The 24913-nt window shown below is 41.5% G+C and overlaps 1 protein-coding gene across 1 annotated transcript in view; it reads left to right on the top strand.

Moving 5' to 3' along the window:
- The window catches only part of Mdy (diacylglycerol O-acyltransferase), a 198487-nt gene that overhangs the window by 137093 nt on the left and 36481 nt on the right, over positions 1 to 24913 (top strand). Inside the window, exons 7-8 of the mRNA XM_076792046.1 lie at positions 7728 to 7908; positions 12075 to 12183. Of these exons, the coding sequence (XP_076648161.1) occupies positions 7728 to 7908; positions 12075 to 12183 (290 nt within the window). The remainder of the gene's footprint in view (positions 1 to 7727; positions 7909 to 12074; positions 12184 to 24913) is intronic.

The following is a 24913-nucleotide window of genomic DNA, read 5'->3' as shown; positions in this document are numbered from 1 at the left end:
ATCCCATTCAGCAATATCAGTTGCCCAGCTGCCCTTTAAATTGCACTCACGTGAAGACATGGCCTACGACTGGAACGGGCCAACTATTATTCGGCAGACGTGCCTCGCGGTTATGGTTTCGCGTGCTGCGCTGCCATTCGACTCTCCGAGATCCTGGCGAACGTCTTGCCGTTCCTGGAGGAAATATTTTTTGTGGTTTGCTCCGAAGGATGATCGTGCTCGATGTTTTGGAAATTTTTCGCCTAACAACGGTGAATAATTCACGAGCACCGTCGATTTTAATGGAAAAGTATGTAAAGTATAAACGAACGTTGTCGACACGCCTATAACGCTTAAAACGAGCTAACTGTTGGACACTCTCGCAAAATCTTTAACAAAATTATTTCTAATTTAATGCGATCACAAGCGAAGTCTTGGAAAAATTGATCACTCCGAAAATATTGCACAATAATTGCTGCGGTAACTAGACGTCGATATAGCGCTTGAAGCAAGTCAATTATCCGTCGCCTCGCTTTTAGCAAAATGATTTATGATTTAATGCAAATATAATCGGGAGCTTATAAAAATTTATTGGATCGGCAATATTGCACAATAACCGCCGAACGCTTTGGAAATTTGTTCCGCGCCGCGCCGCACCGCGTTCCCTCACGCTCGCCTCGTCCGTCTCGCAGTTTCGCTGACGTTTCTCAAAATCCCCATCATTTACGGTTTCAAATATTAGTACGATGTTAAACGCGGTGTCATATATCATAGCCGCGGGGAGAGAGCAAGATAGAGAGCGGCGGGTAGAGAGTCTAATGCCACTGTCGGATGAATTTCCCTCTAATTTATTACTCCGTTGACGTCCAACCTTTCATACTCCAAGTTCGCGGAAGCACCTACGCGTCGGAAATCTTCTTACGTGCCGGTATCACGAGCTCCGCAGCCTCGGCAAAGACCAGGAACCCGACAAGTTCGCACCCCCTCCCCCCTCTCGAGCACGAGGGTAGTTTCGAGATGGATGCGACCGGGATCAAGAGGGTAGCATGTCTCTCACGGAACGTGCAACTTCTACTTTTTTTCCACCGGGATATGTCTCGGATGTATTACCCTGCATTCAACTTTTCGTTCTCATTTGGCCGCGAATTAATGCTCTCTTCCTATGATCTCTTTTATTCCTGAAAAAGGAATACAAAATCTTTATTCTCTATTCTGTCACGCTGAACAATATTTATATCCTCTTTTGCTTTATATTTTTTATTTGTATTGGGATTTATTCCTTGAAGCATTGCATACATTTTCATCCTTAGTATCTCTACGAATCAAGCTTGGTTTTAGTTATTCATGCATCGATGTTCCTTTACATCCTCCAGTTCTTGAGGATTGAAATCTCCATTTTATATTGTATCTTATTAATCGATGCTAATATTCCTTTTATATTCTGTTCTATAGATTCTTCGTCGTACTTCTTATTTTTATATGCATTTATTCAATGACGAATTCTATACATTTTTATATAGAATGGATGTAGTAATCCATTTGTTCAAGGAAGGCAGTCTTGATTTTACGTTTTTTCAAATGCTTCAGTTTTGCACTAGGATCGTTTTGTAAATTGTGAAGATATTTTGCTGCACTTTTATTCAGATATTATTTTGCAAAGAATTGTATAAATTAAACAATTTTTCGCTCTTAGAGATTCTTATTACAGGCCTATGTTTAATATTTCTATGGAAACACATAGAAATATTTCAAACACGTGTTTGAAATATAAATTGTGGAGTTAATATATTCTGAGGAAGTATTACTATTACTTGCGATTGGTGTGACTTCTACTTCGAATTCGGACCCTGTAAAAAAACCGAAGAAAAGAGGACACACGAAAAAGAAGGGGGTGTGAAAATGAATTCCGGAAGCAAAGTCAGCGCTAATTGAAAGATAAAGGATTACTCCGAGTGAAACACAGTTGCTCGAGGTAAGAAAGAAGAAGAAGGACAGAGGATGGCGCAAGAACGGGAGATCTAATTCGTGGGCGGACTTAGTCGTCGTCGTGGTTGTTGGAGTAAGAAAGGCGTTTCCAATCAACACTGGTTTCAATAATTGTTTAAATCAATTGATAGGAGGATCGCGTACGCGGACTTGGGACAGAAAGTGTCCTGCAAACGACGCGACTAGGATTGGAAACGTCCCCGGCGTCGGCTAATGAATCACGAGCGTTTCGAGGTTCCGATGAAAACACCTTCAGTTTATCGGGCAAATAAATTGCCAGAATTAGATCTCCATGTCGTCGGGAAATTGTGGCCAACTGGTATCGAGACAGTTCGGGGTCTGTTAGGCTCGGTTCGCACTGTTCCCAGGAAATTTACGAGTCCGCCGGATTGCCTTGTCGAAGATTGCAGCCAATCCTATCGCCCTGCAAAGCTTCGTCTCTTGTACAGCTCAAGCTTAATTTGTGAGATTTCTCGTTCGGCTAGCAAGCTTCGCGCGATCCTCCCCTTTCGCCTTTGCCCTCTATTCTTCGACGAACCGCCCCCAACACCCGTCCACGCGCCGTTTCACCTCGTATCGTCTTTTCTCCCGGTGCCAGGGACTCGTTACAATATATATGAACCCTCCGCGTACCACCGCTAGCCTCTGGCACAAAGGCGAAATTACGTTGATCCCCCAGACACCCCGGGCGAAGATTGAAAAAAATAGAAATTACTTGCTCCGTGAGCAGAACCCACCCCCGCCACAGCCCTTCGCCGCCCACGCCCGGCCGCATCCATCGCGAAACTACAGTGGCTCCAAAAAGTACCAGCACGCCAAATCTACAGTCCCCAATTCTCGATTTTTAAACAGTTATAATTCCATTAATAACTGTTGGTTTTCTTCTAATATGTTTTTTCATAATACTGCGAATGGGACACTCCATTTTGAATTCCATACTGGAATTTATATAGTTCCTTTTAGTCTGACCAAGCGTGTCTGATTCTGGCTATCCCATTCTACTGATTTGACATTTTGCTCGTTTCCTTGCTTCCACAGGAATTTTCAGAAGCAGAGGTCAAACATTCTTAACTAGGTGTGCTTTATAGTCGAGTTTGATTCGATGTGCAAAAATGCTGAGTTAATTATAGTATAATAATCGCAAAAAGCATGCGAAAACTAAAATCTGGTTTTTGTGAAATTATAAATATTTTGTAATTTCGTAAAAAACAATCGTACTTACCACAATAAAAGTGAGTTTTAACTTTAAGTCTCTCTACTTTTGCAGTATAATGTTCGTATTCACAGTCAGAATCAGAAACGCTTTAAGTTCTGGTATGGGAATACACTTTTCACTCAAAGCTCAATAAAGTGACAAAAAAAAAAATCTTAAATCAAATTTTAAGGGATCATTGTAAAAAGGAAGCTTTAATGTTCAAATCTATGGTAGATTCAATCTTGAAAAAATTTTCCAATATTTTTTGAGCCATTTTAACGTGTAATATTTTGTAAAAAAAAGATGCTTTTCTCACCCACAATATTATGTACAAATATTTTAAAAGAAACTGAAGGATAGGTTGTAAAAGTAGGGGGTTGAAACTCCCAAATTAGTCCATGACTGTTTTAAGACTTTTAGGACTTTTAAACTTTAGTTTAAATATTGATAAGATTTCAAAAACCGGGAATTTAGTGTGCCCATACTTTTTGAAGACACTGTACCCTCTGACACGGGTGCCAACTTCTCCGGATTCCGCTCTTTGACGGCACCGCTTATCCTTTCTTCATGCCCATCGCCTTTCCAAGGTTTGACTTACGATCCTGGCGTGGGGGAAGTACTTTCTCCTTTATTTTTCAATGGCCTCGAAGGGTTTTGTGTATGTAGAAGGGGCTGAAATCGTTTTTTCAATTATACTTTATGCTGATAACGAATATTCCGTCAAGGTTTTATTGAAAAATGAAAGAGTGATATAAACGATGACGTTGATTTCGAGAAATGTTATATTCACTCCCGAAATTCATTTTGCAAAATTTTCGAAACGTGTACAAAAATGAAATAAAACCTCTCAAGATTCCGCTTTTCGCGAAACGATTCATTTTTTGCGACCATCAGTTTTTCAAAGGTTTGAAATAAAAATACTGTATACAGTCGGTGTTGAATACTTTTTCACGATTGATTCGCTCGTGCAGAGTAATATACTACCTTTGGTTCACTTAAGTGATGAATAGTTTTCAGTCGAATCCGCTTTCCACGCTATTGAAATTGTTAAATGGTTTAAAAATAAAGCACAGCTTCTGGGTATTTTGCTTTTTGATGGGTCCGCTTATCCCTTCTTTATATCCCTCGCTTTTCAGGAGTTTGACTTACGTACTACCGTAAAGGTACCTCTCTGTGATTTTTTATTACACGTGTATTCATCAACTGAAATTTCTGCTGTTAGAAATGAAATCTTACTTTTTACGCAATACTATATACTGAACTACAAAAATAAAACCTACATAATTACCAAGCTTTCGTGGATGTTAAAAAATGTATACGGCACGGACATGGTTCTTCTTTTAACTCTCCGACAAACGTCTATCTTCATTAACAAATTCCAATACTATTTCGGAACCTGACATCATAATGCAACTGCCGTCAATGTTCCCACATTCTTACGTTAGCGAGTAAAGGGTAAATTACAAACTGTACAATAACAGCTACGTATCGAAACTCCAACAAAACTCTCTCTCTCTCTCTCTCTGTCTCTCGCGGGCAACAGCTCTCTCCGCTGTCGACTAATTTTGCTCGAGGCACGGTGGGGGGTATTGTAAGAACTCATTTTCAACTAATTATTCGAACAATCGTTACACTCGACGACAAGCAACTTCTCTATGGCCGTGCTTCGACGTATTTCTGTTCGAGGAAAATTATTTAATTGCCCGGAATTACTATTAATTCCGGGATTTACCGGAATCAATTAGCTGCAAATAACTTCGCAAAACAATCCCGGCGGATACACGGTACACGCAACGCGAGAGAGCGTGCGCTTGCGCGTGCCGCGGGAACTTTTCACTCATCCCGGTGCCGGAAGTTCAGAGACCAAAAGATAGTTCGGCGAACCGCATTCGCAATGGACCGGCAATACTTCATGGCGGGCCGTAGCCCACCGAAACGAGCATTCCGGAGGAAGTGCTCAGGATTTCAGTGATCGGCACGGGGCTTGCCGCGCGCTCTCGGTTATTCGGCAGCGGGACCCGATTCTCTCGTCTATGCATCTAATCCGTCGCCGGAGCGAGCAGGTAACTGATAGAATCCCCTCATTTATCCAAATCCGACGGATAATCCAATCTGGAATTCAAATAAGCTCCGTTGCGCCGGCTGTTACCGAGGGACTCCGGTGGAAACAGGGCCGATCCGCTTGAGTCATCGCGACGCCGATTCCGAGGCCCGCCAAAACAGTTTGCGACCGGCAGGAAATCGACGTCGAGGGAAGCTCACTCCGACTCGAGCCCAGTCGCGTCGTCGAGACGACGACGGACGCTTCAGCGACGCCTGGCGACGTTCCATGCCTCCCCTTCCTCCTCTCGTAATAAGTGCCGAAGAATTCGTTCAAATTAAATTCCGGCTTCCTCTTTTTCGTTTGTCAGCCTGCGCGTCCCTTTGCCCCCTCATTCTCCCACTACTTCGTCCTTTGTTCCTCTCTCCGACTTCCGGTTCTTCATTTGTACAGGGTGTTCGATTACACGTGCTAAATGCTTCAGGGATGATTGTAAACTACAGATTTAGAACACTAGTTTTGGAAGTTGTGGCTGGCAGTGATCGTTAGAGGATAGTTCAAACATAGTCAAACGTCCTCAGACTCGGCCTACCCTAGATTATATACAAATGTGTTTCCTAAAGCCTAGGAGGATTAAAGTTCTCTTTAAAATCTGCCTCAAAACCTTTTAGACTTCCAACATTGGTAAACCAGTATTGTTATACGCAGAGTACGATCACTTGTCAAACTGCTCGTAATGCTCGTATAGACAACAATTTCTAAACAAAAAACAACAAATTTATGAACAGAAGCATTTGCATTAAGAATAAAAATCGAAGAATTTCAGATGAAAAATTGAGGTTTTGGCTCATTTTGACGCTTCAACCTTTGCTTCCCTTAGTTAATCTTGTTGAGAGTATTTTCGAATTAGTATAACTAATAGCATTAATAATGCGTTGACGACAAAAATTAACCCCTTAACTAATTTTACAGTTTCAATGGTTAGAGTTTTTTTGTAATTCGTAATTTCCATAAAAAAAAGGACAAAATTTATATCTATTGTATGCCTATATGATCTTCAATAGCTGTACAATTTAACAACGCTAAAATAGAATTTTATTTCGAATTGAAGAAAATTAATAACATGTGTAGTAACATATGTGGACCTTAAACCTATTATAATTTCATTTAAAATCCTGCAATGCTCTGCTTAGTATTGCTTGTAGAATGAGTCCTCCACTTTCACCTTACTAAATTATCACGTCCTTGAGAAAGATGGAGCAGATTTGGACACTTGCCGGAAAGTCCAGTCGTCGGTATATTAAAGAATATTTGCGGTTGTCGGCGAGGATTTAATTCAGTGCATACCAGAACACTCGGTATATGCGCCGCCGATAATGCCAACGTCTTTTGCGGTTTTTTGTCGGTTCTCAATACCGAGCACGGAATTCCTTGTACCCGGTCGCGTTCATTCGCGGAGTTGTTTAATGCGCTTTCAGTGGAAGATGATCCGGTGGCGCGAGAAACCGCGAGATCGCGAGGATTCCACGCGTTTCCGGTAATGGGGCGCGGATGCGCGCAGGAATTTTTTAATATTCGGTATTTGATCGAGCGGCATTCATTGGCACGCGAACGCTCGTCGGTGGGGTAGTGAATTGACACGTTCAATAGGTGAAAAATAGATTGTTGTTCTTATTTTGGTCACGGTTTCGGTTCGGTGCTCCGACTCTCTGGATTGGCTAGAAGCAAATTTATTGACTGGCTTAAAGACATTCCGTGTCTGAAAGATCCAGACAAGGTGTTACAATCTCCGGATAATATTGAACCCAATGATGCGCGAAAATCACGAAAGTGGCCACAAAGTCGATATTATTGATAAATAATAGCTTTTTATTTTAAACAAGCAAATTTTCATTTATTACATCATCCTGAGGTAATAAAACTACAAAGTACAGAACATAGAAGATGCAATTGCAAAGTCTAGTAAAATGTCAAAAAATACAAGAAACGTGTACGTTCCCACCTCGGTTGATTTATGGTACCCCTAAGCAGGGGTGCTTCGAATCCGCAGAGCCTACGAGAGGGTGTGGACGACGTTCGAACGACGCGGAGACCCGGAAGTAATAATTTTTATCACCACAGAGCAATCTGAAGTTCTATCGCGCGAGGGATCGAAGTTTAAATACTTGCCATCGTTTTCCAACCCCCTCTGTCCCCCGGAAAGATGAAACTGTATCGCGCCCACGTCTCCCCGGAGACGTTAAGGAGTGACTCTCGAGCGAAGTAACTTCTCGGGTACCTTTTCATCAAACTCCGTCTCGGCTTTCGCTTTTTTCGATTTTTGTTTCCTTTCTGCCACTCCCCCTCCCCCCCTCACCCCCCCCCCCGATTTCGCCCCCCTCCGGACGAGAGACTAACGGAGGAGGGGTGAGCCAAGGCGCGCCAGGGTTTCCTGAAATTCCTGTTGCATGCCGGTACGCGTGTGATTCATCGCTGTAATTTGTTTTTTCCTGGTTCTAATGCGGATACGATTCCTCTCGGTTGCAGCTTCTAGCATGAAACAAAACGGCACCGAGGTCGACGACTCGAAGCACGACGTCGACGGAGTTCCCACGGCCTTGGTGCAATATCCGGACAACTTGAATCTCCGCGATCTTTACTACTATATACTGGCGCCGACACTGTGCTACGAGCTGAACTTTCCACGGACGCAACGGATTCGGAAAAGGTAAACAGCAATAACACGATAGAACTACCCTTTAATGAGTGTCTTATCGATTTATCAATTGATCCGATTGGTGGAGGCTATCGTATTACCCATCGAATGTACAGCAAACTTCAAAAATCTTAGTGCACGAGGTAAGGGGTTAGTTGTTTATAAAAACAAAAGATCTACCCCCCCCCCCGAGTGAGTATCTTATCGATTTATCGAATCATTGGATCTCTGGTTATTGTATTTGTTCTATCGTATTACCCCTCGAATGTACACTGAACTTCAAAAACCGTAGTACACGAGGTACGGTCATTTATAAAAACGAAAGAACTACCCCCGAGTGAGCATCTTATCGATTTATCGAGTCATTCGATCACTGGAGGAATGATTATTTTATTTCTTCTATCGTATTACCCCCTCGAGTGTACAGGGACTTCGAAAGTCGTAGTGGTAAGAGGTAGGTAGTTTAAACAAAAACGAAGTAGAACTGACATAAAATTCTGTACAAAATAAGACGTTAGTATTCATCAGAAAATTATAATTGAATTGTTCGTTACGTAAAAGGATAGAGATAAAACAAGATTTTAAGATCCGTCTGACGATCGTTGACCTATTCTACTTGCTCTTGGGAACTCGAGCGAAAGGATTAAATTCAACGCCGGTTCTTTATGCATTTATGATACTTTCTAGATTAGAAAATCTAAAAAAAAAAAAGAACACTTGTATTTATATGGATTAATAATTGTACTGTAAATCTTTTTTGGAAATTTCCTTTTTTATAAATACAATCTCACTCGAGAAAATGACGTCTCAGAAACTTCGTTTTCTCGACTATTTTCACTCTTCCATGATAAACTGACATATGCAGTACCAATCTAACACAAATTATTTGATTGTCTATCGATGTGTATTTAGAGCGTCAGTCAAAATGTTTTAATCAAAAACGTTGGAATAAAGTTGCAAGGGGTTGAAGGCTGTGTAAAAAATCAAATCGTTTACTCGAACGGTTTCTGCGTGCACGTACGCATCGAAGCACTTCCCCGAAGAAGGTCTTTCCTTTTTCGCTCGGTTTCGGTCGCACGCAGCTCCATTCGAAGGAAAACGGGGGAGCAGAGGCAAAGTTGGCGAGCCGGAGTGTTCGCGAAATTAGATTTAAGTGGGCTATTGTTGGGAAAATAGAGGAGGGTACGTTTGGATGGACTCGGTCGGCGCAGGGGTAAGTTAGGGTGGCAACGGAGGGCGCAGAGGGCACAGTGATGTATTCCTTTCTGTGCTTCCGGCTGGTACTTCCGATTGTATCCGGAATCCCGGAGATTTTCATGGAACACTTTCTTCCGTCTACGCGGACGTATTTTCGCGATGCACATGCAGCCCTGGGTTTGTCGGAAAGTGCATCGTGTCTGTCTGGCCGACATTTCTTGCCACCGGCAGTTGTTCGCTTCGAAAATCCCCGGGAACAAATTGCGCTGGAAGAGAAACGTCATATCCCGCCGAACGCGTGTTTACGGATTTTTCCTCTTCCCCGAAGTTTTTCGGAAAAAAACCGCACCCGGCCGACGTCGCGATTTTTCAGCCGCGAGCATTAACCGTGATATATTGGCGTCTCCATTCGCAAAATTACGGAACCAAGAATTTCGTTTTGATTTATCCCTGCATCGCGTGAAGTTTGGCATTGCTTCTTTATTACGATGCAACAAGCCCGCATTGTGACTTCATTTTCTGCTGTTCAGTTTTCTAAAATATGGCTTTCGAGTCTCGAGAACTCTGGCGCGATTGCTATCTTTCTTCTTTCGTCAACGGTCATCTAGTTTTTTTTAACTATTTTGTTAAATATGTGTAATCCTTTTGTTGTAAAATTTGCGAAAACAGTAGGTTAAGGGGCCCAATTTCTGTGGGGGTACCAATTACTATGGCTATATTAATTATACTTATTTTTAAAGCATAAAGAACATTAAAAAAGGATACACAACATGTATATATTAACTGATTTCAATGACAAAAATTTTATATATCTTTTTTAATATTCACTATGCTTTAAACATAAGTATAATTAATATAGGCACAGTAATCGGTACCCCCACACTGATTGGGTCCCTTACACTATGATAAAAGTTATACTGATGATTACTATTTTTCTTCATTTTCCAACAGTCGTCTAGTTTGTTTAACTGTTTTTGCGAAGTGTAACCATCTACCTCTCTTATAAAATTTGCAACAGCAGTTTCATAAAGAAATGTTGTACAGGTGATTACTATTTATCTTTAGCTATTTCATGAAATGCAACGTAAGTACTCTCCCTAGAAAATTTGTGAGAGGAGTTTGATGAAGAAAAGTTGTGGAATTTTTAAGTAACGTTGTCCACGAAAGTAATATTAACTTTGCCGCGATATATTTTGGTTTGTTTTTGTGGAAGTAAAGCTTAAGGCCATTAGCATTTTTAATGTAAGAGCCCGAACTCCTGAAAGTGTCATGAAATTCTCGATGAAAAAATAAAGCGGTCTTCGCGAGGCATTTAATTAGATATAATTAAGAAGATTAGACTTTGTTTGTTTTAATTTGCTTCCATCAACTTTCGGCAAACTTCATTGTCGGAACAAATGGAGGCTTCGAAACAGTGAATCGTGCGCTCGAGCTCCCGCGCTTTAATTTAGTATGCAACTGCAGACTTCCGCTCATAATTTTCATTCGCGAGCGGTATAGTCAAACATGTGGATCTCTGAAGTAGACTTTATATGCAGCTTTTTAAATGGAACAGCCTAGTTCAATTCACTTCGAAGTACATACTACCGGCAAATTTTATTAACAAAATGTAATACGTTCGCGGAGAGTACGGAGTGCACTTTGTGAATCAACACGCAACTACCGGCCATGATACACAATTTTCATTTAGATTTGTTAGTCCCTGAATTTCAATCCGTATGCAACACGCTGCACTCCAGAACAAAAATAAAACAAACAACCACTCGAAAAAGATCCGACACAATACTGAGAATTAAAACGAAAGAAATCCTTTTGAAACGAACAAAAAAGAAAAAAAGAACACCTAAACTCGAAGGACACCTAGTCCTCGAATCTTAATGCATAAATATTGTTCATCGCGGTGAGCGTGGAATAAACACAGATTATTACCGCGGTTATTGAAACCGTAGGTATATGTGTAACATCATCATCAATTTGGATTTGCCCGCCTAAATCTTCTAATTGCTAGTTATTACATCGGTTTCGTCGCTATTGTTGTGTAAACCAGCGTAATTCGATATTGATCTGTAATTGTGTATGCACTGAATCATCAATTTCGATTAATCTATGCGAAAATTGCTATTTTTGCAAATAATTTCGGTAGCATAACGTCTTAATAATTATCAAACACTAAAGACTATTATCCATGTAAAAATGAATTGTATATTAAAAAAAAATCCCGGATATTCAATAATAAAATAACATGCATCATTTTAGCGTTTCTTTTTAGTTGAAAAATGATTTTTTTACATTGCGGAGTGTAAAAATTGATTGTATATTAACAAACCGGAATAATAAATGATTAAAATGGTACGTTTTTAACACTTTTCTAGTTGAAAAAATAAATTCTTCGTTTTGTAACAGACGTGATTTCCAATTTTCATTCTGGTCGACGAAACTATACCACAGGATTCGTTCCGAGCTTAATATCACTGTCCCGTGGAGGACACAATTTTCGTTTCTTTTTCACAGATTCTACATTTGCCAATTAGCTGTATAAAATTTTATATTCTACTGCAAAGTTCGATATTCAGAAATACAAAGGCTCTAAGTATCATCTGAGCGTTTTTAAAATTGAGAAGATAAATTCCTGGCACGGTAGCAGACGTATAAATTCGCGTGGTCAACGAAATGATACGACAGGGTTAGCACCGAATTTCGTATCCTCGCGGAGGACAATTTTTCTTTCATTTTCACAGATTCTGTAATCGCTAATATATCCATACAAAATTTGACCATGCACTGAGAACTCGAACATTCGGGGATGGAAAGGCTGAGTATCATCTCGGAGCTTTTAAAATTGAAAAGATAAATTTCTGGCACAGTAGTTGACGTGTACAATATACCCGCGCAGTGTATTCTCCGTCGGCGGCGCGGCGGGTTAATTCCGAATTTAATATCCCCGTCGGGCACTGACAACAATTTTTGTTTCGCTTCCGCAGATTCTTGATTAAACGCATTCTGGAGGTGGTGGTCGGCTGCCAAGTGGTCCTGTCGTTGTTCCAGCAGTGGATGGTGCCGTCAGTGAAGAACTCGCTGGTCCCGTTCAGCGTAAGTGTTTCATTTAGCCGTTGCTCCTCGAGAGCGCCGTATGAAATCCCGCCCACGGAAATTTCATTACGCCTCATGAACCGACCGCCATCGTACATCATCGAAAACAATCTTCCACTTTCCTATCCAAGGTAGCCTTGGTGTTGCTCGTGCATCATCCGTTTATCCCTTTCACTCGGGCCCGGGGCAAATAAATAATAACCGATCGGGCCCGGTCGATACATCGATGGATCGCGCGGACGTTATTAAAGGGGGCTAATTATTTATAGCGGTGCTCGTAAATAAGTCGGTGGCTGGCGATCGTTCGCGAAAATGGCTTCTAAGATAAAGATAGAGAGAGAGAGAGAGAGAAGGAGAGAAGGAGAGAGGGTCGGTGTTACAGAGAAGTGTAATTTGGTTTCGGCAAATAGGTGCGATCAATCTTTCTCCTAATTCCCTGACTCGGGCCACGATACGCACGAATATATGGCCAACAGGGGCCTCGGACAGAATCTCCAACACATTCCCAACAGCCTCTTCCCACCGTCGTCCACGTCTAATGATGTGTGGCCACGCACGACATACAATAATAGCCCTGACGAGCCATTACTTTTTTATCTCGCAAGCTGTTAAGCGACCCATCTAGCACCCTATTCTTCTTTTTTTGACGGGCCCCGATCATTTGTTAGCAAGCGTAACACGTCTCGCGGGATATCCGAAAGCTTCCGTGTTACACCGTATCGCGACACCCGGTTGGTATAATCAGCGGTGGACAGTAAATATTCGGGATAAGCCCGGACAATTTGGACGGGACGCAACTTCCGAGAACGACGCCGAGGCGATCGCATCTGTTGCTGGCCGAACCCAGGCTCTCTGAATAACGCTGCTCGAGCGTGAACGATAAAAATGAATGTCCAATGGAGGGTGACAGATGAATATGTGGGAAACGGGGAGATACTCGCGAAATGCACGGACTTATGACTGCGGGGAGGGAGGAATTATCTGCGGACACGGTTGCCTCTCGAGAAGAACGCTGCTCGGGACCCGAGACGCGAAACTACAGAGAGCGGTCGATACGATTTTAAAGTTTCTTCTCTGAACCACTGAAACCATTCTCTTTAAAAAATCATTATTAAGACTGAGTCCGATAGATCCGAAGAAGCATATGATTTAACATTTATTTTAGCTTGAGAAACGACTAATATTCAAATTCTATACTTGACTGAATTTTGCACAAATCTAAAATATTCACAAAAAATTTTAATATATTGTTTAGAAACCATTGACGCAAAATATTAAGGGTTGTTATCACCCCTTCAATATAAATGACTAGCGAATTTTATGCATTTATGAGCAAAATGAGGATTAAGATATAATATTAGAAGAATTTGCAAATACTGATAGATTATTTTAAATCTACCAAACATGTGAAAAAATAAAATAAATTTTTATTTCACTCTAGTTTGTTGCAATTCAAGAAGTCTACTACAATATTTGTGTAACTACTATTTTTCCATATATTTTATGAAAATTTATACTACATAGCTGACCTGCCTGATTAATTACTGACATGCACTACTTACTAGAACCACGGACAAGCGCTCGACGAATGTTCAACAGAGATTCATTCCGAACGAATGGAAGTAATAATGGGATGCCATTTCGATAACGCCGATTGTACCCGGGTTAGAGCGTCCCGAAGCATATTTTCGAGTTGGAATTGTGATCGCTCGAGACAACGAGGCTCGAGATCGCGGGTTCGCAATTAAGCTCGTTTATCCGCGTCGATGGAGAGCGATCTACTTGTTGCCGAGTTATCCGACGTCGGATCGAAACCGTCGAGTTACTTCCAGGTGAGCGAGTCGTATGGACGAGTTTTCGCGAAGTTCGCGCGCGGCTGTCCTTCCACGGACCGCGCTAATTTAGACGAGGTTCTAATGTCGCGAAATTGTTTTCCATCAGCGGCGTGGAGCACGAAAGGGCGAGAGCGACGCGATAAAGACAACGCGATCCCGTGCACGTAATGAGTCGACGGCAATTTCGTGTGCACGCAGTGGAAATTGCCGTTGCGCGAGCGGCAATTGCGGTTGAAGACAACACGAATGCCTCGAGAAACGAACCTGCTGACGTTTACCGTCGCTCCTTCTCTCTCTCTCTCTCTCTCACTCTCTCTCTCCCTCTCTTTCTCTCTTTTGCTTTCTCTCACTGTTTTCCGGTTTTTCTCTGTTTCCCTCGGTTTAGTTTTCGTTTCAATCCGTTCGGTACGAGTTTTTCGATATAGATCACAGACCCCCGCGATCATCCAACGTTTATTCGGTTTAATCCAGTGATACTAATTGAAAAAATTCACCGGTGGCTTTAGGTTGTCCATTAACGAGGGAACAGTTCCGCTGTCGACCGGCACACCGCTGGCAGAAATTTCCCGGCCGTGTTCACTTCGTAGATTTAAATGGATCCTTTTACGCGGACAGTTTTAACCACGGTTGATCCGCGCCGGACGTCCGCGGTTTACCACCCATATCCATAGATCGTCCTGTAATGCAGTTCGGTATCCGTGTTCGGTCAGTGCGCGAACAGCTTTGAAATTTCGACGGGACGGTTTTGAATCGATGGTCAAGCCCGACCACTCTCCATTTCGTTCAAGAAATCCCCAGTGTTTCAATTATTGCCAGTATCTCTACGATCGCCAGTAGACGAGGTCAACCACGAGTCAGACGATATCGAAATGACTTAATTGATTGGGGAAGGCTAGGCTTTAATCCATTCTTGGGATTATGCTAGAAATTCCATGTTAGAAATACCAATCGATGGAAAGAGAAATAAATTTGTATTTGCAGTTTAATAATAATGTATAAATCGTTTGTACATAAAATTGTACAGCAATTTGATATTCTAGAAAGAGTATTTTTCCCATGCTTGAAATAACTGCATTAACTCTTGTTGTCTGAAGACAATACGAAAAATTCTACAATTTTCGAATCACAGAATTAAAATAAAAAGAAAATAAAACAAATAAATTCGCAATTTGAAGACAAAATTACAAATAAAGAGATTCTAGAAATACAAAAAAGGATAGGAACATTTTTGCAAGTCAGGCTAATAGAAATCATTGTACTGCGGGACAACCCACAATTTGAGTCGGACAGATCGTCCGATACATTATTACGGCGTAACATGTTCGAGTGATAGATCGTTCCCACTCGTTTCCCCATTCTCATATCAATATTTTCTCGGAGTCGGTTCCTGAATCGGGGTAATCTCGTCGAACGATTCACCGGTAGCAATTTGTCCGCGGTTGAAAATCGTGAACGTGGGGTGTCCGTCTTCGGGCGGCCGCGAAATCCTTTCCAGTCCCGTGAACCTCGCCACTTACGTCGATCTCCCGTCGATTCGACGCTATGGAAACGCTTAATAATCGGCTGACGAGCGACCGACTACGGAGAAGGCCGGGAATTGCTTGAAAGCCGCGCGACGGAACAAGGAAATTTGATGGAGGGTCGCCGAAAGAGGGGTTGGGGAGGGGCGAACTATCTAATCGGATGCACAAGTTCTGTCTTCGCTGTGGGACGGTCTTGTTGTTACGAAGTTCCACGACCAAGTGTCCGGTTCTGAATGTTTAGGGTTGCGCTTCCATTTAGGGGCCCGCTCGCGCGTCGTGGGAAGGGAAACATTACCAGGGACCGAAATCAAAGCGCGTTCCGGACGTTACAACACCTGCATAAAGGCTCTGCCTCCATGAAGGTTATGCTCGCATTATTTGAAGACTTTATTTTATTTTGTTGCGAAGCTGGGCAAACTTTATGATCAAAATTGCTTTAAAAAGCTTGCACATTCTACGAAAACCATCTGTACATATTCTACATTTATAAAAATACGAGGGATGTTCCCTGAATCGGATGAAACACGTGTGTCAATGGATATCCTTCAACGATGATTATGAGACGGCGGATCTTTGTCTAAGTTAAAATTTTTTTACCAGAATTGCAACTAACTGAAGTGAAATAGTAATTTGTTTTGTGTCTTAATATGATTAAAAGGTAGAACTCTCTTACTCTCTTAAAAAGTACCTACACGTTTTCGTTATTAATGCATAAAATGTGTCCAGTGATTATATTAAAAAATACCGTATTGAAATTGAAGAAGCCTGTATAGAGCTCGCAGAACTTTTAAAACCTTCCTCAAATTTATAAGTTTCTATTTGGCAAAATTACAACGTTGATTCTTCATTCAAGTACCTGTTATCAGAAAAATCCTATGAAATCTGAATAAATTCAAACCTGTTATTAGTACAAAGAAACGTACATCAGCTTCGTTTGGGACTTCGGTAGCTCTGATGTTAACTCATTTTAGTGGACATTATGAAACACGTTATATTTAAACACGTAAGAAAGCACCGTGCCCTTCAAAATAAATGAGCGAAGACGTCCGACCTGCTCCGCACGTAGAATTACGATCCTAATCCTCTGACGGAGATCTAAATCCCAGCATCGCGAACTAAACAGTGAATCACCGTTTGGCCACCAGTCGTCGTCCGATGAGTATTGTACCCGCCGGTAGTCATTCCGCAGCGATCGAGCTCTCGAAATCGTGACGTCGATCGAACCTAAAGTAATTACCGTGCAAGGTGAGCGCGAGGGAGTTAATTCCGGGGTGGCGCGAGGGCTCTTTCTCTATCCATTTCCACGTCGTCCGCCTCGTCATTTTCTCTATCTTCGATCGGCCCGTTCTCACCCTTTTTCTACGTTTTCTCGCCCCGCGTGCCGTTCCCCGCGTATCTCTCTCGCCTTTCTGACGGACAAATTGGATTCGATAATTGCGAATCACGATGGCAGAGGCGACAGTCACGTCGTCGATCGGCCTGCCGGCCAGCTTTCTGGCGGGTTCAGGGGTGGGGGGAAGGGTAAAATGTCTCCGTCTTTCGATCCACTGCGCGATAGTCTATCACTGTCGCGAGAAGCCGAACGCGGCCGTCGACAGCCAAGAAATCGATTCCGAGGATATTGCTTTCATCCGCCGCGATTTCATCGCGCGGCTCCGCGGGAATTGATAACCGTACCGCCGCGCCGCGCCGTTCCGCTGCTTGTCGCATTCTAATTACATTGTTCCCTTCCCTCGGTACCCACTCTCTTTCTCTCTCTCTCTCTCTCTCTCTCTATCCCTCTCTCTCTTCTTAATTTTATCCCAACCTCTCTCCCGAACGGACACACCCCCTCGAGCGCTTTTGCATAAGCTAGCCACTCCGGTTACCTTGGATAGTGTTTCTTCATTAGAAGCGGCTCGGGCACAAAGAACACTGTGCATGACTCCTCGCTCGCTTTCTTTCTGCGTGAACAGCGTAATTTAAACAGTGTTTTTTCCTTTACGTTTGAAACGTGTGATAGTCGGCGAGAATGGCTCCTCGGACCCACGAAGCATGCTTTCACTTCGAAGTTTGTTACTTGTCTACCGGATTTCCGTTACTTTTATCATTTCGTTGTTCTTCCCTTTTGTGGTACTCTTTAAAGGATTCGTTTTAGAGGATAACGACGGCTACTTCAGGCATCGCGCGTGTTGGATACTCTTGTTGGATTATTTTCTTAAAGAATTTGAACGGTAAGCGAGATTTGTTCGAACATATCGTTGAAAGAGACTGACAAAGATAAAAACAAATTATATATATTTTTCACCAAGCTAAAATATTTATTAACCTTCAGAGAGGGAGGCCACTGTGGTGGTCAGGGGCAAACTTGATTGATTGGTTGTATACAGGGTGTTCGACTACAGGTGGGAGAAAATTTAAGGGGTAAAAATTGTGATTTTGGCTTCATTTTTTAGTTGTTAACAATTCAAAGTCCGCCTAAAATGCGGCAACCCGACCAACAGGGGTGTACGTTGCGTACGTCGTAAAGACGCGCGTCACGTATCAAGTGACAGATACTTCTAGCCGAATTATTGGCTAAAATGTGTGACGTGAAAGCCTAACCATTGGATGTGAGCGAGGACCCTCTTTGATCCGTGACTGTTGTGTGCCTTTTTGACGTAAGTAAGGTACACCTCTGTAGGTCGGGTTGCCGCATTTTAGGCGGATTTTTAAATGATAATAATTAAAAAATGAAGCCGAAATCGCAATTTTTTTATTCATCATTTTCGTCTTACATTGTTTTGGAGAATCACCCCTTAAATTTTTTCCCACCTGTAGTCGAACAGCGTGTATATAAATTTTTCATAAAGAATATTCAAGTTTTCAACGGAAAAATGCTGGTTCTTTGATGGTCAATTTTACAGGTTTTTATTTAGTCCTTGCTCTGATCAGTCAGTCCAAAAAACCACGAATGAAAATCATTATCCTATTTGATCTGTATAAAGTTTTACCGGCACCAGTGATTTTAATGAACAAAGTTGACTTCACTGTTTGGTTCGGAAGAATCAAAAAAATTTAGCTGTGTACGGAAAAATGATTGGATTCGTCGTTACCTACTTGAATAAATAGGACTTGAATAATTCTGTCCCCTAGAAACTTTCACGTGGCTCGATCGAGTATTTACAGTAGCCGTTCCTAGCATTTACCATTGACTAACAAAAATTATGCTTGACCAACGGGTAAATATTAAACCCACTTTGGTAATTAGCAAACTACTCAATACAGTCCGGCGATGTACACTAACAGATGGAGTTTCAGCTGTGTCCTACTGTCGGGCGAAACTTTGAAATCACTCGGTGAATTGATGGGGCCGCAGACATGCTTGTTAAGTCAACAAGCTCAACCGTATCGCTGTTTACGCAACTCGCATGTATGTTACACAGTGAAAAAAAAAATTAATTGATAGTACCGAAACATGTCAAACATAAACTATTAATGGAACTCTCAAGTTTCTTAATTGTATGAGTAATTAAAATACTATCATCTAAATAACTGTGCAGCTAATTAAACCAGGGGATTCAAATTTTTGTATACAATAAATATTTAATTTTGGCTTAACTTTGCCTCAGGTAACCAAAAATTTTTAACTTTTTTTTATGTAATCGCGACGGTCACTATATATCAACATGGCGTCGCCCTTGCCAGTCGAAAACGCTGAAACTCGTACATCTTTACACACGCATAACTTTTGAACTAGTGATCTCCTACCATTGAAACTTACATTTTCACTATTTTCTCGACAAAATCTACAGAATTACATAAAAAAAGTTAAAAATTTCTGGTTTCTTGAGGTAAAGTTTAACTTTAATTTTCGACGAAACGATTAAATTCTACAAATAGTTGCTTTAATTTCCATCATCCAAGAGCTTTAGATTTCAGTAATTTACTAAATTCTGTGCGAAACAGAATTTCCCAAATGTCACGAACATAAAATATAAAATGAAGATACTGATTTTCACGAGCTGAGAAGCGAGACGTAGCCTTTATTAAGAGCTGCATTATATAATGCACTCATTTGCATCCATCGACAAACATCGCGACGCGTCTCCGAGCAATGGATATTACGACAGTGTAAAAATTATGCCCGTCAACGCGCCGAGTTTTAATGAACGTCCCCGCTGGGGAGCTTTCCATCTGATTGTACAAAGAAATCGTCCCCTTATTATCGAACAATTCCGCTTGACGTTCATTTTTAATTTCCACGGGCCAACGCATTCCAATTAACAATGCAAATTTGCCTCGGCTCCCATTGACGGTCGGGATCGAGATTACAAAACAGGATCGGGTACTAACTCGAACTTACGGGATATCGGTGGCATCGACGGCAACTTGTTATCATTAATTAACCGGAGAGCAGCCGACCATCGGGTTTGATTAACAGCGATCGCGCGCGAGTGTCAGAGGTTCTTCTTCTTGTTCCCCATTTTCTTTTCAATTCATTCTTCCCGATCGGTGCAACGACCGCACCCGCGACAATGCACTCGCTGCACCTCGTGATCCACCACTTAATCAGTCTTGATCGCTACTTTATTTCCCGCGTGGCTCTTCTTCCCCTATTTGGATCTTCTTCTTTGTCTTCTGCTTTCTCCTTCTTTCTCTTCTCTTCTTACTTTGTCACCGCGGGTCTCCTTTTCTTCTTCGATTTTCCTCCCCGCCTGTTCTCTTCGTTCTAGCCACTTGTTTATTAATTAATTCTCCATCGCCCAGGTGTTAAATTCATTATTCCTGATCGGTGCAACGACCACGCGCGCGGTATTGCGCTCGTTGCACCCCTGATGCACCACTTAATCAGTCTTGATCGCCACTTTATTTCCCACGTGGCCCTTTTTCCTCCATTTTGCTCTTCGCATTTTTTGTCTTTCTCTTTCCTTTGCACAGTAAAAAATGTAACTTTTCTGTAGATAGTAAAAGATAACGGGATTTGGAATTCATCAATACAACCAGTGAGTGAGGGACAACAATGAATGTGGGGCTACCAATTACTGTGCCTACATTAATTGTACTTATTTTAAAAAAATTTAATATCTCTTTTTTCATATTCATTATGCTTGAAAAATAAGTATAATATACAGGCACAGTAATTGGTACCCCCAAAGTAATAGGGTCCCTTACCTTTACATTTGTAAAAATCGTTTCATTGGAATTTTTAGTTTTAAAAATAAGAAATAATCACTAGGAGCCAAGTCCGGTAAAATAAATTGATGTAAATAAAAATTCCAATGAAAGGGTCACAGAGTACCCGCTGTATGTGTAAACAAGGGTGCACAGCTCTACTTCCCCTAGTTCGCTCTTTCTCTTCTTCCTCGTCTTCCCCTCTTCTTCGTCTTCCCCTCTTTTTACCTCGTCACCGCGCGTCTCGCTTTTTCTCGGCGTCCCATCTCCTCGTTCTCGCCACTCGCTTATTAATTAACTCTCCATAGGCCAGGTGTGTTAACGAGGCCTCCGTCTTCCGGTGGACTCATGTCGCGCGTACGCGCGGCTCTGTCGTCGGGCAATCGACCGATCGAAAGGCGTCGACAGGTATCGTGCGCCGCGTCGGCTTATCGATACCCGTGTCGACTTTTCAAAGGGTTTGTGAGCACAGCTTTTCCCTTAAAATAGTAGAACGCTTTGCGCGCGTACTCCACGCTCAATAGAATATCGGACAGTCGCGAGCGAAATGGACGATCTTTTTGTTTCACGATGTACGCGCGATGCGGCTTAATCCGTTAAGCATTCCTCAGGCGTGGAACAAATACACCGTGGAACATTCATTAAAAAATTGCTTGACCACTCTTCCATCCTCAAGTGAACCTGTGGCAGCTAGACCCGTTATGCAAAATAAAATTTATTTAAGACAATCTGGGTTAAAGGACCCAATTACTGTTGAGGTACCAATTACTGTGCCTGTATATTAATTATACTAATTTTTAAAGCATAATGAACATTAAAAACAAAAAGATATATAACATATATATTATCTTATTTTAATGAAAAAAATTTAGTATCTCGTTTTTAATGTTCATTATGCTTTCAAAATAAGTATAATTAATATACAGGCACAGTACATGGTACTCCGACAGTAATTGGGTCCCTTACCCTATATGGGTTGAAGTTAAATGCAAGCTTCTTTACTTTACAATGGATTTTTGCAGGTTGCTATTAGGACAAGAATAATGTTGAATTTTATTTCTTCCGTTTAGGTTTCATATAGATGCAGAAATACTTACTGTTGGGATAACAAATAATAATGATAGTAAACAACTGCATGCTATAGTACTGTTGCATGTTGATAGTATTTGATTTACAATATTATGAGATTGCAACATGGTCATGAAAGATTATGATCCGAAGTATGATTCTAGATACATTAAAAATTTCATATAAATTATTTGCACATTTTATTCGATCAAAGAAGGTCAAGGTACCGAGTCAAATTTTAAACTTTTAATGTTGTCCATGTGTGGCACTGAGCAGCGGCATATAATCCAATTAGTCTGTTTTGTTTAATCTGTCCGGTACTGATGTTGTATTTGTTGATATGTATATTGATCTCTGTATTATAATTATGAATACAATTTATAGTTCTGAATGTGAGCGCACAAAGATCCAGATAAACGATGCTAATTTCCAAGAGGCGAGTATAATTAGAACATTTCGAATGATACGAGGATACGTACTAAATATAATATAAGTAAATATATAAATATATGTTTAGTTAATTCATTGTTACCACATCTCGTTAGCTGCAGAAATGAAATTAATTATGTAGACCGAAAGTTTCAAATAACTCATGAAATACAATGCCGTTAGTCTCCCATGCAGGTTTCAATCCGAAAAGTAAAATAATCTCTCCTAGTGTGTAGTCATAATTCCAATCGATATCCTTGCGATTAAATCACTTCAAACAAATATTCCCTGTATTACAATACTTTTTCATAGATACTATAATTTTTTGTGCAGACCCCCTTCATTGCGTTTAAGATGAAAATTTGATGCACTTTTATTGGATTGTCTTTGTTCAATATTTTCACGGCAACATCGGGAAGGGTTACAAAAATATTGTTTTATTAAAATATTAGTTACAATATTAATAGTAATATCACAAAAGCAACTATATCACAAAAAAGTGTCCATATTAAAAATTTAAAACATGTGCCACACGTTTAATAGTAACAAAGACAGTTCAGATCGACAAATCTATATTACTCAGCTATATTACTATAAATCTATATTACTCATCCAGCCAAAGCCTGGATGATAAACGTCGCGAAATTATCCCCACTACCGTGGGGTATACTCCGTGAGGGGCCGCGAAACTCGAGAGGCTTCGGACGCCGAGGAGTGTAAACATAACACAGCTCGGGTATGTCTCCTGGTCGATACACGACGCTGGAAAGACCCGTATTGTTGACATATATCGAGAATTCGCTGTATTTACGAATCCTTCTAACATCTCAAGAAAACAAAACTCAAGTCGTTTGGTTTAATTTGAAAAAAAGTTATTAATTTTTAAAGAGTGTCCGCTTAATTTTGTCCCTGACAGTATGCGAACTAGCGTTGCAGGAGCTGTCTAGAGCGATTTAAATTTCGTCGGGAAAGGATCGATGATGCCCATCGATGGTGGCTACGATTGTCGGGCCATCGGGTATACAGCAGGCCGGGGTCGGCCGGTTAACCGAGTCGAGAGAACGGCGATACTAATACAGATTATAGATCGTCGAAAATTTGCTCCCGCCGCCGCGCCGGTGAAATGCAAATGGGCGGCGGCACGTTTCGCCTATCTTTCACGGCGTTGCACCACACGGATGACTTCACACTGTAGGGCAATCGACCGATCGAAAGGTGACGCCGGGGTTGCATCGAGCGTCGAGCTTATCGGCTCGACGACGTGCTACTCCTTAAAGGGATGAACGTTTAAAGGATTTTCAAGGGTGTTAGAGGGGACGAGAGCGGGAGAACCGTGTGGACAAGGGGTTGTGTGCGGGTAAGGGGCGCTGTTCAGTCTCTGCAACTTGGCTGCTCGCACCTTCGGGGCCGTTGACGGCGAAACGGATGAAATATCGTATCGATTTCCCATCGTGAATGCTCGTAAACCCTCTCCTATTTTCCCTGTCTGTCATTTTCGCTTCTTCTACCATTCTCCTTCTTTTTTTTTTCTCGCTGCTCCCTCGACCAGCATTGTACGGGATCTCCTCCGGAGACAGCGAACGCATGGGTCAACGAGCACTCGGTTACCAGGAGAAGGAACATTGTTCGACTCCTTTAAGCTGTGCCCGGAACGTTTTTGTTAGCACGCCATCAGGGAAAAGTTTGGCAATAGCCGGGGCTGCCTCGATGAAAGACGAACGTCTCGTTGAATATTTTCTCCGGCTTTTTTCCCGGCGGATCTTTCGGCCGTTTCTGGTGCAGATGGACTGCGGAGATTTAGGCGAGTTGGCTTCTTCACCGCGGGAAAGTTGTTTCGGGGAATGCCTGCGATACAGAAATTTAGACTCTCCTTTTCCGTGCTCGGTGAATCCAAAGGGGAATTTTATTCGATGTGAAATTCATTTACTTGGCCATTAATATCCTCGATCTATTAGCTAAATTAATTTTTCCGTATGATTTCGTGGCCACACTGTTGCACAAACCATCACTTGCAATCATGTTTTTGTTAAATGACTCCAAGATTCTTTGATTCTTTCTTTAAAGATTTCTCAAAAATTCAGTGAAAACTTTTCGATTTTATCGGTACCTGAAATGATGTAATCTATCATTCCGTATCACTCGCTCATAGTGATTTCTGACGATTAAGAATTAATATTACTCATATTTATTATAGAGTATTATTAGTCCCTCTTGTGTCTACAAAGGTATATAATATCAACGTTCTAAATTAATCAGTGTTCTTGTTTGTGTATGTACATTAAACGCGCCAAATCCGATTGGATAAAAACAATGGCCACGATACTGCAGATCTTTATGCCCTCGTAACATCGGAAAATGTGCATACCCCAAGAGAATAAAAATTTCAATGAAGCCCAATAAAATCCTCATCCAAATAAAACACATGCATGGTAGTGAACATTTGACAAGATTTCCCTAGCGTAAACAATTCATTACACGTACATTTTTAACCTGATAGTCGCTTATCGCAGCGATCAAATTTTTATCACATCGGCTCCTGTTTCGTTAAATGAATTGACACACAATTTTCGTAGTCAGTGTGTTATACATTAAATCGATCGTCGAATTTCGATAGCGTTCGCAAAAATTTTTTCGAAAAAGTCCAGCGTGGTGAAAGGGGGGAACGATAAACTGGATTCGTGACTAGAAGCAACTGCAGAGGTTGGGAGACAAAAAAGGGAACCGTGTTATTACACGGAATCT

This window comes from Halictus rubicundus, chromosome 1 (assembly GCF_050948215.1).
Source record: "Halictus rubicundus isolate RS-2024b chromosome 1, iyHalRubi1_principal, whole genome shotgun sequence".
NCBI lineage: Eukaryota > Metazoa > Arthropoda > Insecta > Hymenoptera > Halictidae > Halictus > Halictus rubicundus.
This window is presented reverse-complemented; position numbering and strand designations above follow the sequence as displayed.